Here is a 20,497-nt window from a genome sequence, read left to right as displayed (position 1 = left end):
AAGAGCATCTCGGCTCGTCCCACTCCACTACTCCCCACCCTTTTTGCCATAGCCCTGTCAGCTTTTGTTTTTCTTCAGATTGTTAATTTTTCCAAAAACAACCATTTGAATTGCTGTTGGATGTGTCAACCTCATTCTACCGCAGCTGTATGTGTGATCTATTCGGTGGGGTGGAGAAACTAAGATGTACAAGTGGAATTTCTTTTAAATTTGTAAAACTAAATTTTGCTTTACAGATGATGTGCTGAGTAAAGATGCTGGAGAATGTGTAATCTGTTTGGAGGAACTTCTGCAAGGGGACACAATAGCTCGACTTCCTTGTCTTTGTATCTACCATAAAAGGTAAGTAGTCACAAAAGCAATATGCATGCAAAGTACTGCATTAGTTAGACTTTGAAAAATTTCTCTCTTTTTACATTCTATTGTACACCTTTGCACTACCAAACAATTGCACCTTGTTGGATGGATAAATGAAGATAAAGCACTTCACACATTCTCACAAAGAACATTTTTTAAAAGATATCCCGCAAAGGCAATTGATTCTTTTGTTTATAACTACAACGTTGAGCTTCAGAATTGAGGCTCTAATTAGTGTGAATCACAGAATTAGAAACCAGGCTGAAAGACAGGTGAGTCTGAGAAATAGGTTCTGATTATTGATCACTGTTAAAATTTGACGAACTTCCAACTAAATCCTATTAAACCCAGCAGAGTTATTTTTATCTGTTAACATGGAAAAACACAATTATCAGCCAAAAGACTTCTGTTGTGAATCAGGGTAAAAATGTTTTTTGATGCCTTTAGCAGAATCTGTTTGTGCAGCCACTGGTTCCTCCTTATCTGGGCAGAGGATGGTTGATGCAACAAAGCCATGATTAAGCTATGAATTTAATTATGCTTATGTTATGAATTTATCCAGCCCAACCAAACCACAGAGTGTAAGATGTCGGGGCAATATTCAGTCCATGTCCGCCATCAGAGAGAACCCCATGTAAGGAATTCTCTCTGTTTTATTGACGCAGGACGTTTGTAATTTCAGGGTTACTTTAAATCCTGAACTGATCTTGTGATGTGTGCAACAGCAGTGGACTTTGTGAATTTGAGTCAGCTAGTAATAGTTTTTGTAAGCTCAAATCCTACCAGATCAGAGTCCTGGTGGCACAGTTCCACAATGGTTAGCAATGCTGCCTCACAGCACCAGAAATCCGGATTCAATTCCAGCTTGGGTGACTGTCTGTATGGAGTTTGCACGTTCTCCCTGTGTCTGAATGGGTTTCCTCCGGGTGGTCTGGTTTCCTACAGTCCAAAGATGAGCAAGTTAGGTGGATTGGCCATTCTAAATTGCCCCTTAGTGTCCCAAAATGTGTAGGTTAGATGGATTAGCTATGGGAAATGTGTAGGGTTAAAGGGATAGGGCAGGGAAGAGGGCCTTCGTAACATACTCTGTCAGAGAGCCCGTGCAGATCTGATGGGCTAAATGGCCTCTTCTGCACTATAGGGTTTCTATGATACATTCTATGATGCATTCTGCACGCTGTCTCTATCGCTATCTAACACAGAAATAAAAATAGAGATATTCAGTGTATTGACTTCAGCACTAGCCTATATATGGAACGTTGAAGAGTCATCTGAGCTGTTAATAAACTGGCTAATAGGAAATGTAATGATAATATCATATTCAACGTTTTTTTCTGAGATGCAGACTGGAGTCCATTTCTACTTTATCAGCAATTCAGTTTCTGTTTGAAACTGTAAACTAGGCACGAAAGCTCAAAAACCTCAACTAATGGGCACCGATTGGAATAGGGCAGGAAAGCGACCTCGGGGACCAAAGCTTTTAATCTTGTGCTCCTGTTTCTGAAGGTGAATGATGCAGTTGATTAATTTTTCTACTTGTGGTCAAGGTTAGGTATGGCAGTGCTGTGGAATCTTTCACTTTGCTAGTATGAAGTTTTCTCGGGTCAGATATGGCACTGATTAAAGGTCAATTGAGCCACCTTTATATCATAAATGATGTAATTTAGTTTCTTTGAAATATTGATTAGTTTTCATTTATATTTCATTGAATTATATAAAAATGAAGGTCTGAAGATCCGCATGATTTCATCGAATGGCGGAGCAGGCTCCCGGAGCTAAATAGTCTACACCTGTTTCTGTTTCTTATGTTCTGTCTCGAACAGTATATTCAGGCATTCCAAATCCACATCACACAAGTATTCACTGGGGGTGTTTTTATTTTGGTAAAATTGATGCGGGAGAATCAGCAGATCCTTTGCCGCCTTTTCATTTCTTTCATGTCAATGGAATAATTCACAAAAAATATATACACTGTCATAGCCACTTTAAAAAAATTCAATTTCAGTACATAAATAATCCTGCGATGGAATTCATAGCTTAATCTTGGTGTTGTGTCAACTCACTCACGGCATATGTATCAATAAAATAATGAAGACCAATAGCGTCTTCTGACGCACAACATCTTACGAGTCTGATCCATTCTATTTCCCAATCAACCATCCTTTTGCCTACTAAAATCCAAATTCTAAATGTGGCAAATTGTTCCAGTATAGGTTTGGGCTATATTCTCATACTCGTTATGAAACAACAAAACTCCTTCAGTTACAAACTTAGACAATAGAGAATGGTATCTTTACCAGGAATCTGGACTCAATTCAGACCTATGTCACTTTCCTCCCTATCCCAATTGTAATTGATACCCATTTGGTGAGGTTTTTGAGTTTTGACGCCTAGTTTACCGTTTCAGACAGAAACTGAATGGCTCAGAAAGTAGAAATTGACTCCTGTTTGCATTGCAGGGACAAAGTTGAATTAGAAGACTTCAGAATAATCCAAAACTTTGGGGGGAATTTTCCCGTCCTACCCACCGCAGGAACCGTAGCGGGCGGGAGGGCAGACCATGCAAAGGCCCGTTGATCTCAGGTGGGATTTTCCGATTTTGGAGCGAGCGTGGCCGGAAAAATTCCACCCTTTGTCTAATTTTGCCCTTCCATCTGGCCTTTGCACTTTTTCACTAATGGAATTGTCTTGTCTTGAAATTGTAAAATGGAACTCATGGAAAAATATGGGGAAATATTTTGAAGTTATTCATTTAAATGTGCTGTCAAGTTATGCAAGCTGTAGTTGGCACAGGCACAGTTTTGTTTTGTAGGGTAACTCGTTTTCATGCGTACTCGAGACTGAGTTAAGAGAAGGTGATATATGCTTTGGAATGTGAAAACATTGTAGTGCAAAGTGATAAATTTGCACTTATGATTCCTCACCCTATTAGGATATGAGTTTCAGCCACACCACAGTGGGGAAATGCTCACTGAGGGATTGGCCACAGTTATAAATAACCTAAGGAAAACAAGAAAAAAATGTGTGAAGAGAGGTGAGTTGAAGACCGAGGATTCATGTTCTGACCAAAAAACCTAAAAGGAAAAGACAAAGGGTTTCATAGCAAGGGTCTTCCCTTTTCTGTTGAATTAGATCACTCATGTAAGGGATGTTCTCTCTTTTATTGACATAGTTTGTCCGGGACACACATCATTTCAAGGTTACCTTAAATCCTGAACTGATCTTGTGATATCTGCTACAGTGGTGGACTTTGTGAATTTAAGTCAGTTAGGAATAGTTTTTACAAGCTCAAATCCTACCAGATCAGACTCCTGGCGGCATGGTGGCACAATAGTTTGCCTGTGCGGGTTTCCTCCAGGTGCTCCAGTCCACAGATGCGCAGGTTAAGTTGATTGGCCATGCTAAATTGCCCCTTAGTGTCAGGGGGAATTAGCAGGGTAAATACGTAGGGTTACAGGGAAAGGGCCTGTGTGGGTTGATTGTCGGTGCAGGCTCGATGGGCCAAATGGCGGCCTCCTGTACCATAGGGATTCTATTCTATTCTATGAATCTGAGGTAGTTGGTTTTGTTTGAATGGTCTGAGGTTTTTCAGTAGCCATTAGTAGACCAACTCCTGTTACGATCAACATCCTAAAGTAGCACAGTAGGCAAATGCTGTGGATGCTAGAAATGCTAAAAACAAAACAGAAAATGCTGGAAATGCTCAGCAGCTTCTGTGGGGAGACAAGCAGAGTTAACGTTTCAGGCTGGTGACCTTCTGTCAGAATAGCTTTGAGACGGTGCGCGCCGGGCTGAGGAAATGGGAATGCAGAGGCACAGGGAGGGAGCTTAATCAGCGGCAGCTGGAGAGAGGTAATCCTCCATTTGTAGTTAAGAAATCAAGCTATCAAATTGTGGTTAAAGGACTAAGTGTGGGGAAAATGGAAATGAGAATGGAAGTCACTTGATTGTAGTTAATTATGTTGTGTGGGGATGGTGGTTTCTCTCGATTTCTGTATCGATGTTTCACATCTTTTAAACATAATGACCGCTATTAAAACAGATCAATTAATTGATCTTGTGTGAGGATTAGTTCAGGCAGAATGTGGCAAAATGTTTCTATTCTTTGAACAAATAATGGGTACTTCTCTCCACGCTTCTTGCATAATCAGAATTTGTGATGTCGCACATTTCTTTGGTGTGCTTTCATCTCATTGTTTGAAATATGAAAAAGCATCAAACTCATTATAGATTATTGCAATGTTCTGACAACTTCCATCACCAACATTACCTGATAACAGACTTCAATCGGTGGCTGATTGTTGTGTTCATAAGATTGATAAGTGATATTTTTGAAAGTGCAGTGCCACCTTTTAAAAACTGACCCGTTATGAAGAATACTCTCGATACAGTGAAGAATCCTGATGTTTTCTCATTCGTCTTATCTGATGGTGGATGGCTTGTTGTGAACCACTTTGGTTGTCAAAGGTTTAAGGAACAGGCCTGTGCTTTTTGTGTATTATTGGCTGCATCAATCTGTCAAATTCATTGATGCGAGTCATGGTGCGAATTCTTTATTTTGTTCAAAGAAGTCTTGTGGGCAATGGATTGATAATCGAAGTGCTTTGAACATGGAAGTCAGAAGTTCAATATAAAAAACGGCAGTTACTGGTCAAAGAAACAACCTTTCATGCATTAAATTATAATTCATCAAATTTGGGATTCCTTAGGTGACCATACCAGTAAGAAATTTAAGTTACTTTCACCCCTGCCAATAACAGACGGCAGGCATTGATCAATTTCATGTTCCTAAATCTCTTTGAGACATGTCTCAAAATTGAACCTTGCTTACTCTCTATAGATGTCACATTTGAAGCTGTACCAGAAGGTTCATCTTCTTGTAACTAAACTTCAGCCCATTTCACTTGGCCTCATCTCAAATCATAGATCATAGAATCTCTACAGTACAGAAAGTGGCCATTCGACCCATCGAGTCTGCACTGACCACAATCCCACCCAGGTCCTACCCCCAGATCCCTACATATTTTACCCACTAATCCCTCTAACCGACGCATCTCAGGACACTAAAGGCAATTTTTTTAGCATGGCCAATCAACCTAACGTGCACATCTTTGGACTGTGGGAGGAAACCAGAGCACCCGGAGGAAACCCACGCAGACACGGGGAGAATGTGCAGACTCCGCACAGACAGTGACCCAAGCCGGGAATCGAACCCAGGTCCCTGGAGCTGTGAAGCAGCAGCGCTAACCACTGTGCCACTGTACAAATCTGGTTGTAGTTTTATTTTCTTCATTTTACGGGTTATGGATGTCGCTAGCTATACCAACATTTATTGCCCGTTCCTAGTTGCCCTTCAGAATCATAGAATCCCTACAGTGCAGAAGGAGGCCATTCAGCCCATCAAGCCTGCATTGACCACAATCCCACCCAGGCCTTATTCCTGTAACCCCACATCCTAACCCTGCTAATCCTCTGACACTAGAGTCAATTTAGCATGGCCAGTCAACCTAACCTGCACATCTTTGGACTGTAGGAGGAAACCCATGCAGACAGAGGGAGAATGTGCAAACAGCACTGTGGGTGTACTTACACCTCAGGGGCTGCAGCAGTTCAAGGAGGCAGTTCACCACCACAGTGGCATAGTAGTTAACACTGCTGCAAACTCCACACAGACAGTGAGTGACCCAAGGTTGGAATTGAACCTGGGTCCCTGGTGCTGTCAGGCAGCTGTGCCAACCACTGTGCCACCGTGGTGGTGAGCTGCCTCCTTGAACCGCTGCAGCTCCTGAGGTGTAGGTACACCCACAGTGCTGTTAGGGTGGGAATGCCAGTATTTTGAACCACTGACAGTGAAGGAACGGCGATATATTTCCAAGTCAGAATGGTGAGTGACTTCGAGGGGAACTTCCAGATAGTGGTGTTCCCAGCCATTTGCTGTTCTTGTCCTCCTAGATGGTGGTGGTTGTGGGTTTGGAAGGTGCAGCCCTAGGAACCTTGGTGAGTTTAACCAGTAAGGGGAACAAAATTTATGGAGATAAGGTGGGAAAATGGAGTTGAGGATTATCAGCCATGATTTCAATGAATGGCAGAGCAGACTCAATGGGCTGAATGGCCTACTCCTATGTCTTATGGTCTTAAGTGGGTGAGAGCAAATTACAAATGTACTTAAATCTTGTTGTTTGTCTAGGATTAGTGAGATCAAGATGTACTTCCAAATAGCACCCAATATATTTGAAAAGTTTGAGTTTCAAAACATGTTTAATGTGTCAAATTCCAGCAGAAGAAACATGCTGTCAAGATTACTCACATGGTTTCATAAGAGCACCGATTTACTGTATAGTTTTAAGCAGTTTTTGGCAAAATTTGGCTCCATAGTGCCACTGATGTAGGCATTATAGAAACCTGAAACTTTAAAAATGCAATGCTTCTTACCACTTATAGCATGCCCTGACTGTAGGGACATTAGTACTGGCATGCTGTGTGTGCGCTAAAAGAATGAAGAATGAATGAATGAAATAGCTGAGTGTTCTACAACAGAGCTTACTTGTGACCTTGCCCTCTGGGGAGCTGGCTCATATGTTATTCTTTCACCTTGGCCATGCTGTAAGCAACTATTGCCCAGTGACTCACCACACCCTCGTCCCAATTCTTTATTAAGTATGTGTGCAGTGCTAGTAACTGAGTTGATAGTTGACAGCGTCACGTCAACTGATTGTGCATCTTCATCAGAAGTCTCACCCTTCATAGTGAGGCTGCACTGTCTGTCCAGGCAGAAAATCTTAGCTTTCTGAAAGCAAAAAATGCAGAAGGGGAGAGTTGCGATCAGGTGTGGGGTTACAGGAATAGGGTCTGGGTCAGACGCACTGTTAGAGACTCGGTGCAGACTCGATGGACTGAATGGCCTCCATCTGCACTGTAGGGATTCAATGAGATGAGGTGGAACACAAGAAGTCCTTGGCCACACCGTCCACAACCTGCAGTTCATGATAGCTAAGAACGAGGGTAAGTGTAATTTGAGAAGGGGCATAAGGTAGGAACATACCATCATCCTGAATATTCTTGATGCAGTCAGATGCAACAGTCTCAGTCACAAGTGGGACTGTGATGTGGGTTTTATGATGTTTCCTGTGGTTCTTTGTGACCTTGTTGTGCAATCGACAGGGAAGAATGCCATCAAGCTTGTTGCAGTGTGTTTGGGTGATGTGCCTGCTGTAGCTGAATAGCTGGAAGCATGTAGAAACTGTAAAAGCTGGGTATAAGGTTAGCCAAATTGTTCAGTTCAGAGTGTGAGAATGAGATGGAGTATGTGAATGTTAGGCGTAATTGTTTTTTGCTGTGGGGTAACTGATGGGCACTGACACTGTAAGCAATGAGAGATTGGAGGTGTTGCAGATAAGACATGCATTCACTAACTTTGATCACCTGTGTGAAGTCATTAGACTTTTTTTGGCACTACCTATAGCCAGGTCAACTTGCCCAGTATCAGTCCTAATCAAATTATTCCCACTTTAACTAATTAAATGTAGCATTCATCTAGCACATTTCAAAGAAACTGAAGTAGAATTGGTTAATTGTGATTTTTTTGTTTGCATTTCTACATCCTGATTTTCCAATGCTTTACCTCTTTTTCCATTCCCCCTCCTCACTCGCCCTGTCCCTGTCAATTTAAACATTCAGCAATGCGGTCACATCAGTTAATCCCCTCATGTGGATGTCATGATACATTAAGGAGACTGAATTCACTGACAGCACACTGAGAAGGTGCTGCGGCTGGCAGGAAAACAGGACAGAAAATCAGATAAACCTTACTACAAAATTGGAGATCTGTCATAAACAATGGGAACTGAGAATAATTTGAAGCTTGCAATTTAATCAGTGTTCAGGTAGTTAAAGTTGCTCGAGGTTTGCTGGCATGGGTTCATGTCCTTCAAATCCCGCGATTGGATTATTGTCTTCTAATCACTGCTAGACAGCTCTTCCTTATACCTATCAGATTAATCTCAGATTTATAACGAAGTAGAACTGTATATATTAGCAGTACCCAATTAACTTGCTTCAGAGGTGGCTTTCAATTGCCATTCCTTTTTTTTGATGATTGGAATAATTGATGTTGCAAACACAGCGCACAGTTTGAACTAAAAATTGTGCTCCCTTATCTGGATGGCAGCAGAATGGGTTGGACTAGTGAGCAAATTCCTCATTTAAATGTGACATTAACCAAGAAACTTTAATTAGGAGACACGCCACCTAGATTTGGAAGATTATATTTTTAAGAAAATAACAATGCAATTTAAGCTGTATAATTTGGTTTAATTAATTTAACAAGGGCCCTACAGATAAATATATAGCATATTTAACAGAGAAAAATATATCTCTGCTTTGCAAGAACATAGTGAGCCAAACATTGGCACAAAGCCAAAGGAGGAGCTGTTAGGCCAGGTGACCAAAAGCTTGGTCAAAGAGGTTAAGTCTTAAAGAGAGACTTAAAAGGAGGAAAGAGAGGTGGAGTTTGAATTAAATCCTAGCTTTTTGGTTTCAATACCAAATGTTCTACTTTTATCAATTAAGATTAGAATTATAGAACCCCTACAGTGCAGAAGGAGGCCATTTGGCCCATCAAGCCTGCACTGACAATCCCACCTAGGCCCTCTCCCCTTAATCCCATGTTTACCCTGCTAATCCCCCTGTCACTAAGGGTCAATTTAGCATGGCCAATCAGCCTATTTTTGGACTGTGGGAGGAAGCTGGAGCACTTGGAGGAAACCCATGCAGACACGGGGGACAACGTGCAGACTCCACACAAACAGTGACCCGAGGCCGGAATTGAACCTGGGACCCTGGTGCTGTGAGGCAGCAGTGCTAACCACCAGCTTAATAATAAATGGAATGCATAGCAATTATCTAGTGTGGAACAGCCATTACTGTTTCCCCTTAATCAGAGGAAGCATTAATAAAACAAAGGACCATCTGTGATCGTTCTTTTAACCACTGTATACTGCCAACTACTTCCTGAAATTATAAAAAATGTAAACCTGAGAAGCAATATTTTCTATGCTCTTGTGAAAAGGAATAGGCACTTTTATATTGAGGGCGCCAGACAAGTCGTATAAGGTTAGATAACTTATGAAGAACTGATGAGATCAGAGACCTGCATTTCTGTGTTTCCTCTCAAGATTTTTCTCCAAGCAATGGCAACATTAATCATGAAGTAAGAGTCTTATGTATGGAAGTCTTTAAATTTATGTTACAAATGTACATTAAATATAAAAGTGCCTAAAGTGGTTCCCTAGAAATTCTTTCCATTCTTTGCCATGTGTATTGATGCAATTTAGTTTTCCTTGAAAAGCAATTAGAAATATACAGACCGTGAAAGCTATTAAAGTAGCCATTCCACTCTGTAGAGATGGTGCAGTGACCCCATGCTATACTGCCCCACAGCATACTCTTCAGGTGCTTCTGCACAGCAATAATGAGGTGACTGAGAGGCCCAGTACACCACAAAAATGGAACAAAAGCTAAAGGAAAATTTTAATTATCATCTTTCCATTGTCTCTGATTATAAGTCTTCAAGGTCAAGGTGAACTGGTGCTAGGTTTGAATACACTGTTAGCGCTGCAGTATAAATTAGTGGGTAATTCTTCATGCTGTGTGTGGAGGAGAATTGAAACAAATAGAAACAGATGTGGAATTACAGCCTACTTTATGCTTTTAAGGACTCACCGCAGTTTACTTATCCTATTCACAAGCCAAGTATGAAATATATTTTAAAGTTTGTTCTTTATTTATTAGTGTCACAAGTAGGCTTACATTAACACTGCAATGAAGTTACTGTGAAAAATCCCCTAGTCGCCACACTCCAGCACCTGTTCAGGTACATTGAGGGAAAATTTAGCATGGCCAATACACTGAACCAGCATGTCTTTTGGACTGTGGGAGGAAACCGGAGCACCCAGAGGAAACCCACGCAGACATGGGGAGAACGTGCAAACTCCACACAAACTGTGCCCCAAGCCAGGAATCAAACCCGGGTCCCTGGCGCTATGAGGCAGCAGTGCTAACCACTGTGCCACCATGCCGCCCATATTTTACATTAAACTTAGCAATTCAGAGCAAAAGTAGGTCCTTCTACTGCTCGAGCCTGCTCCACCATTCAGAAAGATCATTGTTGATCCGCCTCGGCTAGCCCTATAAACCTTGATTCCATTAGTACCCAAAAAACTATCGATATCTGGCATGAATATATTCAATGATTGAGTAATATCCACAGATGAATAGGGTGGATAGTTCCAAAGATTTACAAGCCTCTCGGTGCAGAAACCCTCTATTCAAATATAAAATCATGTAAAATTGTATGGGATTACTTAGAACCACATAGAATGAAGTAGAATAATAGAAGAACACACATTCATTTGACCCATCAAGCCTGGACCGGCTCTTTCAAGTTAGTCCCACTCTCTATGCCCATCTCCTTTCAATTTTTTCTGAGTATTTACCCAGTTCCCTTTTGAAGGCTATGTGTGAACCTGTATCTATTGCCCTATCAGGAAGTGCATTCTAAATCCTAACCACTCACTACATTTAAAAAATACTTCAAAATTCAGCCCAGTGGTGTCAGTACAAGGTGAATCGACTGAGATGAGATAATGGCAAAACCCTTATTCTGATACTATGACCTCCAGTTCTCAACAGCCCAGCAGGTGAAATATCCTCCAAGCATCTCCCCAGTCAAGCTCATAGTCACAGAATTGTTAGCCCAGAAGGCCATTCATCTCATCATGTCCAAATGAATAATTCACCGAGTGCCATTCCCCCTCCTCCTCCCCATAACCATGCACATTCTTCTTTTTTAGGTAATAATCCAACTCCCTCTTAAATGTCTTGATTGAACCTGCCTTCACCACACTCTCAGGCAGCACATTCCAGATCCTAACCATTCGCTGTGTGAAAACCTTTCTCCTCATGTTTCCATAGGCTTTTTTGCCCAAGATCTTAAATCTGTGCCCTCTCGTTCTCAATCCTTCCAGCAGTGGTCCTGACCCCTTATGATTTTTAATACCCCTATCAAATCTCCTTGAGGGCAATTAGGGAAAGTCAGTGAATGCTGGCTTTGCCAGCAATGCCCAGATCCTGAAGGATGATTGATTTTTAAATAGCAAAATAATCGTTGACTTTTATGACTCAGCTAAGTGGCATGCACATGCTGAGGTAGACTTCTTGATTAACGATGTGTTGTCCCTGCGTTGTCCTCTTTGGGAGCTCTGTAATTGCCAGCCTATGCTTGCGAGTGGGTGATGGCGGTGTGTGAAGGATGACCAAGGAAGGAAGGATTAATGGGGAAGGATGAAGTAATAACCAGGCAAAAGTGGAAGGGTTAGTGCAGACTGTCAGGGTGCCCTTTAAATATGGTACTTTGACCATGAGGCAATGGCAGGGAGGGCCAGTTCTGCCTGACCCCACCCAGAGAATCAGCTCCTTGCGAATGCACATTAATTAGCCGAACAGCACAAGATCACATGTGGTCAGTTGTTCCACACAGTGCGCCCACTTGAGTGCGGCCATCAAGCTCCAGCCCCGGCATGCATCTTCGATTTGAGTTATAATTTCAGCCTAAATTGAAAAGAAGACCGTGTTGCCCTTGAGAAGGTGCATAGACCTTTTTGAACCACAGCAGCCGATATGGTGAAGGTGCTGCCATAATGCTGTTAGGTAGGAACATACTGTGATATTGACTCAGCGACAGTGAAGGAACAGCAATATATTTCCAACTCTAAATGCTGTGTAATTTGGAAGGAATCGTGGACATGGTGGTGCTCTCGGGCACCTGTGCCCTTTTCTTTTTAGATGCTGGAGGTCATGGATTTATGAACTACCACCAACGAAGCCTTGGCAACTTGCTGCAGTGCTTCCTGTAGATAATTCATGCTGCAAGCATGTTAGACTAGAAGTGGAAAAAGTGAATGTTTACGCTGCTGAATGAGATGTGGATCAAGTAGACTGCTTTGTCCTGAGCTTCTGTTGTTGCAGTTGCACACATCCAGGCCAGTGGATCATACTCATGACTTACGCCCCATAGGTGATGAAGAGGCGTTAAGGAGTCTGGTGGTGAGCCACTCACTGCAACCTGCCCTGATAGCCACTGCATCTATGTGGCTGGCCCAGTTCAGTTTCTGCTAAGTGGTGATATTGCTGAGGAATTCGGCAAAGGGCGTGCAATTGAATATCATGGAGAGGTGGTGAAATATCTTGTTGCAGATGGTCATTGTCTGCCACTTGCCAATTATCAAACCAAGCCTGACTTCTCCAGGTCTTGCTTCATGCAACTGCTTCATTCTCTGAGGAATTGCGAATGTAGCTAGCCATCAGCGAACATCCCCACTGCTGACCTAACAATGAAAGGAAGGCGATTGATGAAGCAGCTGAAGATGGCTGTGCCGAGGATGCCTCCCTGAAAAACTCCTGCAGCATGTCCTAATACTGAAATGATTGGCATCCAACAACCATAACTATCTTACTTTGTGTGAAGTATATAACTGTAGCCACGAGAGTTTTTCCACTTGATCCCCATTGACTTTGATTTTAGTCGAGTTGCTTGGTGCCACGCTCGATTGAGTGTTACCTTAATGTCACTCAACTTAATGTCAGGCACAGTCATTCACAACACTTCTGGAATTTTGCTTATTATGTGCATGGTTGGACCGAAGGTGTAATGAGACTGGAGCCAAGTGATCCGATTGGTTCCCAAACAGGACTACTAAATTACATAATGATGTGATAATGACCTGTAATTAGGGATAACTGCTGAATTCTCTAATGACCAAAATCTTGGGCAATATGAATTATAAATAAAAAGAATAAGATGATGAAAATTGAGTGAAAAATAATAAATGGATTGGGAATGGTGGGACAGAACCAGCTTACAGTAAGGAAGAAGCCATTATGGGAAGAATTAAGACAAAATAGGGAAACTGAAGGACAAAAAGATAAATAGATAAGTAGATAACGCCGCTGGTAAGAGATTTTTCAGAAGTCTTCAACTTTCCTTTCTAAGTTGCCTGGCTCTATTACAGGGAGTTCCCTAACACTTCAGTAACTCTGGGGTAATGGTATTAAGTGGAGGAAGGTAATCTCTGATTTATAGTGGGCACTTCAGTTACTTTCTATCAAAGATTGAAGTGGCAATTGAGAATAAGTGATTTCTCTCCCAATGCTCTTGCATTCCCTTTCTTTCACCATAGTTATCAGTCAAAGTGCTGTGGATCACTAAGTTGAAGTTGTCAGAAAATGTGTGATATACTGCCATCTACTGTCATTCTCAGGAAAATAGTGTTTGATTAGTTAAAAAGAAAAACACTTTAGTCATGTGGTTCTCAGAATATTCCCAGTTTCCCAGTAGTTGCAGTAGTTAATTTGCAAAGAGTTAAATGTGAATACACAGCCATTCTGTTCACACCAATGTCCCACTTCACACAATGACCTGTAATTAGGGATAACTGCTGAATTCTCTAATGACAACAATCTTGGGCAATATGAATTATAAATAAAAAGAATAAGATGATGAAAATTGAGTGAAAAATAATAAATGGATTGGGAATGGTGGGACAGAACCAGCTTACAGTAAGGAAGAAGCCATTATGGGAAGAATTAAGACAAAATAGGGAAACTGAAGGACAAAAAGATAAATAGATAAGTAGATAACGCCACTAGTAAGAGATTTTTCAGAAGTCTTCAACTTTCCTTTCTAAGTTGCCTGGCTCTATTACAGGGATTGACGGAAGGATGTTATTCATAACATTATAAAAGCTTCCTGCTCTTTGAATATTTTAATATTCACCCAATCCACTGGTGCAGGCAGTTGGTGCCTCAATTTAACATCTCATCTGAAGGTCAACTGGGACAATGCAGCACCCTGTCAGCATTGTACTCAAGCTCTAGAATGGGGCTTTAAACCATAGGCTCCTGACTTGGGCACCTTTGTCTTCCTGTTCCTGTGCAGTTTGAAATCTTTCCTCCAGACGATCAAATATTAAACTTTCCTTTAAAAATAGCTAAGTTGTGTTAAACATAACAGCTCCCACCAACCCAAAATATTTGGTCTAGTTGCAAGTACCTATGATTGCTGCAAGGAGGAGGGAGAACTCGCAACATCAAAAGCTATTTCTGCAACTCAGCTGAAAAAATGTTAAATTACTGGTGTTTATGGATTTCTGACTGGAGAGGTTAAATGTATAATGAATAAAATGGTGAACTTATAGTTCATTTTAAAGTGGCTTGTTCCGTGGGAGTTCTGCCAGTCCGGTGCCAAAGTAACTGCAGTATTCAGGAAAATCCCTCTGGAATTTCAGGATAGTGTTCTTTTTAAACCACAGTATGCTGGAGATTTGGGTATGTAGACATGTGTCACTGACTATATCAATCCAGAAATATGGCAGATGGGAATAGATAAAAATGTCATTTTAACCTTGTATGTTTTCACTGCCATATGAAATTCTGCTGAACCCCTCAGAGGATTGAACTGAATGAAATATTTAAAATGAGTAGATATTTAAGGGCTCTGAACGTTGATTTGGCATAGAGTTGCGTGCTATGTTGCACATATAAAAGAGCTTGACAGTTCTGGCATTTTAACACTTTCTTGTATTTAAATGCATGAGTTTGCCTTTGCTTCTGCCCGGTGCCCTATTCGGGTGAATCAGATACAGAGAGAAGTTCTGTAGATAATTCTGTAACTTTTACATTTTGACAGTGCCACTGGAGAAAGATTGCACTACATAAATAGGAAATGTAAATGTGATTACAAACATCTGACAATGTGTATATTTATCATTCTCATTGTTTTCTTTTTGTGTGTTGGGACGTAGGGGTGGGGAATGGGAGTTGGTTGGGTGTTGATTGGTGGGAAGAAATCACTGTTACTTCACTCTGTAGAGATGTGCAGGATCCAGGCTTGTGGGTTATATTCCTATTTTCACAATACCAAGCCTGGGATTATCCAAGCAAGACAGGTATACCTGCATAGAATGAGGAAATCGAAGAATAAGATAAATCAAATGGCTCAAATACACTGAAGATGGTTGGGAGCAGGTTAGTTTCTGGTGTTTCAACGAATCACAGAATGTTACAGAGTATAGGAACTGCTGACCATTTAGCCCACCAAGAACGTGTAGGTGTCTTTTCTCCACATGAGCCATTTCCTCAAATGACTCTCCTTTTTACTCTTCATACCCTTCAATACTTTTTCCTCATCAAATGGCTAATTTTCTTCTGAAAGAATCAATAAATTCTACTTTAAATAGTAGTTTCTGGCAGATAATTCTACATTCTAACTTGCCTCCATGGAAAGAATTTCCTTTTTTCTTGAGATTTTAAATTTGTCACTTCTCTTTACCTTTCCACTGGCTAGTGGAAATGATTTTTCACTCTGTACCCTTTCTTAACTTTTCACAGTCTTAAACCATTATCAGATCATTCTTTAAACATCTCACTCTGCTAACTCAGTACTACCATTTTTAGGTTTTCTTCCAAATTATAAATTCTTTGTCCCTGAGAAGCTCATGGTGAACCTACACTGCTTCTTTTCTGTTGCGTTTATATCTGTCCCATAACGAGATTCTCAAAACTGCATCAGCTGTTAGCTTAACTAACAGCTGGTAATGCTCTTACTAAAAAAAGCCCACATAAATAAAAGATTGTTTAGCTGATGTTTCACTTTTGATCTAAAGAATATACAATTTTAAGTTGAATTTATATTTGTGTGTTAAGAAAAGCGAAAAATGGTTTCTGTTTCATTAATGTTTTGTTTGTGAATCTTGGTGCCTGAGAGTCTGGATTGGGACTAAACAGAGGCTGGGCAGGGATTTTTAAGGTCTCTGATTAGAAAAACCATTGGAACAGCGTTTAACTGAATTATCAGTTAGAGGACTCATAAAGGTGATCAGTTTAGTAGAAGTGCTACTGGAAGACTGAGTTTGTTTGTTCTGCAGTTGAAGAAACTGAGTTCACAGTGCTATTTCTGGGTGTCTCGGGGAGGAACACAAGCTTGGTAAGAAGCATCAAGTGAATGCTCAGTAATTCACTGGAAGAAAACCATTTGCAATTGTGCCAGTCCCAAACAGGAAGCGTTTGTTATTGAGCTAGTGGTAACTCTTCACTGGTTTATGTTTCTGTAAAGATATTGCTGGGTTAAAGAAATAGTGGGAATTGTTTACTTGCTATAATATAGCTAATTTTTCTAGTTTCAATAAATATTATTTTAATGGCACAGTGGTTAGCACCGCTGCTCACAGCGCCAGGGACCCAGGTTCGATTCCCACCTTGGGTCACTGTCTATGTGGAGTTTGCACATTCTCCCCGTGTCTGCATGGATTTTCTCTGGGTGTTCTGGTTTCCTCCCACAGTCCAAAGCTGTGCAGGTTAGGTGGATTGGCCATGCTAAGTTGCCCCTTAGTGTCAGGGGGGCTAGCTAGGGTAAATGCATGGGGATAGGGCCTGAGTGGGATTGTGGTTGATGCAGACTTGATGGGTGGAATGGCCTCCCACGCTGTAGGATTCTATGAAAAGATGGCATAGATTCTATGTTTTATTCTTTGTATTAAAAGTTCATCAGCAGACTCCTATGAATTTGTTCAGTAACTTATCTCTGCATTTCTAAACAAAAAGTTAGATCTATCAAGCCAGATTTCACTCTGAGATCTGTCTTTCCCAGTATCAACAGCAGCTGGGATCATAACACTTTACAGATTTGTGACAGATTTTTTTTCCAGTTGGAGTAATAAGTAGAACAAATACGATAAGCTTCTGAATTCCCAGAGATAATTTTGTATACGACCAATTTAAGTATATTGAAATGTTGTGTCCTGTGGGTGTTCGCTGATTGCAGTCGTGTTTAATGACTGACACCTCAGCTGGTGTGATGGAGGGGTAGGTGGAGGGTGCTGCTGCTCCGTGCAAGGCAGAACCTGTGGGAGAATCAATTTTTGGACTCATTTAGCTTCAGGTAGAGAAAATTTTGTAAGGTAATGAAGTGTCTCTTGAACAGTAGTTCCCATATCAGATGCATTTTACTTTTAAGCTAAAAACAAAGGAAGATTTGGTCAGATTGCTTGAATCCTGTGTAAGGTTTCAGAAAGATGCTCTGATTTCATTTGCATATAGGACAGTAAAATAGCTAAAGACCTCAGACCAAAAGTCTGAAAGCTTAGATTCAACTTGATACTATGTTAGTTTAAAGCAAGCCCTGTATCAAGTGTCCTAAAGTGCCAAGGTTTTATTGTGTATTAGCTAAAACCTTTGCAGAGGAGGGAATTCATTTGATTTATTATTGTCACATATATTGGGATACAATGAAAAACATTATTTCTTGCGCTGTACAAAGCATACTGTTCATAGAGTACATAGGGGAGAAGGAAAGGAGAGGGTGCATAATATAGTGTTACAGTCATGGCTAGGGTGTAGAGAAAGGTCAACTTAATATAAGGTAGATCCATTCAAAAGCTTGATGGCAGCAGGGAAGAAGCTGTTCTTGAGTTGGTTGATACGTGATCTCAGATTTTTGTATCTTTTTCCCGATGGGAGAAGGTGGAAGAGAGTATGTCCAGGTTGCGTGGGGGTCCTTGATTATGCTGGCTGCTTTTCAGAGGCAGCAGGAAGTGTAGGCAGAATCAATGGATGGGAGGCTGGTTTGCGTGATGGACTGGGCTATGTTCACAACCCTTAGTAGTTTCTTGCGGTCTTGGACAGAGCAGGAACCATACCACGCCGTGATACATCCGGAAAGCTTGCTTTCTATGATGTATCTGTAAAAATTGGTGAGAGTCGTAGCGGACATGCCAAATTTCCTTAGTCTCCTGAGAAAGTAGAGGCAATGGTGGGCTTTCTTAATTGTAGCATCAGCGTGGAAGGACCAAGACAGGTTGTTGGTGATTTGGACATCTAGAAACTTGAAGCTCTCGACCATTTCCACTTCATCCCCAAGTACATCTTTTTGAGGAGTATGTCTTTTTGTGTCATGTTGTTTTCCCTCGAGTTTGACTTCAGGAACACGACCAGCATTGTCACTGTGGATAAAATTGCATAGTCACAAGTTAAATATGTCATCACTTGAGCAAGGACCCAATGATTAACACTGGCTGTACTGACCTGGTATTTCTGTGCACTAAGAACATTGTTTATATAGGCCACAACAATCTGTTATTGCAGATACTTTCAAAGGTTTGTTGGCATTAATATATAGGAAAACATTTAAAAAAATAGCACATAGTTGTCTATTATAAACGACCTGCATCATATGTCTGAAAAGGGCCAATCCAGCACAGATCAGGGATTCAGCCTTTCATATTTGCATGGGCCATGACCCTGCCATAAAATGCAGTGATTAATGGGGAAGGGGACATGGGGAAGGGGATGAAATGCCTGCTGTGTCCAATTCTCAAATTGGCTGGTTATTGTGGGATTTTGTGGAAACCATACATGGTAAATTGTTTAGTACGTTACAGGGTAGCATCAAAAATCTTTTTTCTAAACCTTTGTCAGAATAAGGTTTCAATGAAATGTGTTTATGTGAATGTTCTACCTAAATGCCGTATGATATTGTGATTTGCTGCCTGTTAGCCTACTTTGTAGGTGTAATCTTGAAGGATTGCGTATATAGGTCAATAAGTAGCTGTGTTCCATGGTTTTGCCCATATGCTGATTATGTAATATACCACTCTGTTGGTACAACGCTCCTGCGTAATAGTGTGCTAAATCTGTAAACCTACACTGATGCAATATATATATAGGTAATACTGCACTGCAGATGTCCAGTCCATAAAATAGAGGAATATTTCTCGCCAAGCATCTTCTGGTTTAAAATCAGAAAATTTGCATTGTTCCAAAGAAGAATCATATTAGACTCAAAATGCTAACTCTGTTTCTCTCCACAGATGCTGTAGGACCTACTGAGTTTTTCCAGCACTTTCTAAAATAAAGTTTAAATTAAGCATTGTCACCTGGTTTCCTGTTTTCAAAATGAAGTTTGAGATGTAATATGTGGAATGCATTGCTACATCCTTTAGTCATTAATAGAGAACTGCCATCATGAACAAACATTTTCCCTATGTTAGAAGCATTGGGTATGAACAAATATTCTGAAGTGTCACTTGACAACCATCAATGCTTTTTGTATAGACATTTCTGAGATTAAATTAAGTGAAATCCATGAATACATGATTGTGAAAAAACTGGTCTGAATGAACCAAATGGCCTTTTTTCATTCCATCTTTTCTTAACGCTGTTGAATCCTTATGAGAAATATAAAGATATTCAAGTTGTAGTGTTTAGTTATTTCAGCCACACACACTGAAGCTTTCAAAATCAGATGAATTGTTACCTTGCGTGATGTGGTGACAACTTATTAAGGTTTTCATTGGCAGCAAAGTAAATCTCAGCCCTAAAGCCATGGTTCCAATTCCGTCACACCCCTACCTGGTTTCCATATCCTGCAAAAATTGACTGTCCTGTCCATCTCCAGGTAATCAGTGCTTTTGCTGTTTGTAATATATATAAATGATTTGGAGGAAAATGTAACTGGATTGATTAGTAAGTTTGCGGACGACACAAAGGTTGGTGGATTTGCGGATAGCGATGAGAACCATCAGAGATCCAGCAGGATATTGATCAGTTGGAGACTTGGGTGGAGAGATAGCAGATGGAGTTTAATCCGGACAAATGTGAGGTAATGCATTTTGGAAGGTCTAATACAGATAGGAAATATACAGTAAATGGCAGAACCCTTAAGAGTATTGATAGGCAAAGGGATCTGGGTGTACAGGTACACAGGTCACTGAAAGTGACATTGCAGGTGGAGAAGGTAGTCAAGAAGGCATATGGCATGCTTGCCTTCATCGGCCAGGGCATTGAGTTTAAAAATTGGCAAGTCATGTTGCAGTTTTATAGAACCTTAGTTCGGCCGCACTTGGAATATAGTGTTCAATTCTGGTCGCCACACTACCAGAAGGATGTGGAGGCTTTGGAGAGGGTACAGAAAAGATTTACCAGGATGTTGCCTGGTATGGAGGGCATTAACTATGAGGAGAGGTTGGAGAAACTTGGTTAGTTCTCACTTGAGCGACGGAGGTTGAAGGGAGACCTGATAGAAGTCTAC

At 40.9% G+C, this 20,497-nt stretch overlaps 1 protein-coding gene across 1 annotated transcript in view; it reads left to right on the top strand.

Moving 5' to 3' along the window:
• znrf1 (zinc and ring finger 1) overlaps positions 1 to 20,497 on the top strand; it is a 234,125-nt gene that overhangs the window by 200,391 nt on the left and 13,237 nt on the right. The window contains exon 3 of the mRNA XM_078211042.1: positions 237 to 342. Within this exon, the coding sequence (XP_078067168.1) occupies positions 237 to 342 (106 nt within the window). The remainder of the gene's footprint in view (positions 1 to 236; positions 343 to 20,497) is intronic.

This window comes from Mustelus asterias, chromosome 4, assembly GCF_964213995.1.
Source record: "Mustelus asterias chromosome 4, sMusAst1.hap1.1, whole genome shotgun sequence".
NCBI classification, from domain to species: Eukaryota; Metazoa; Chordata; class Chondrichthyes; order Carcharhiniformes; family Triakidae; genus Mustelus; species Mustelus asterias.
Note: the sequence above shows the minus strand (reverse complement) of the source record. Positions and strands in the feature narration are given on the sequence as shown.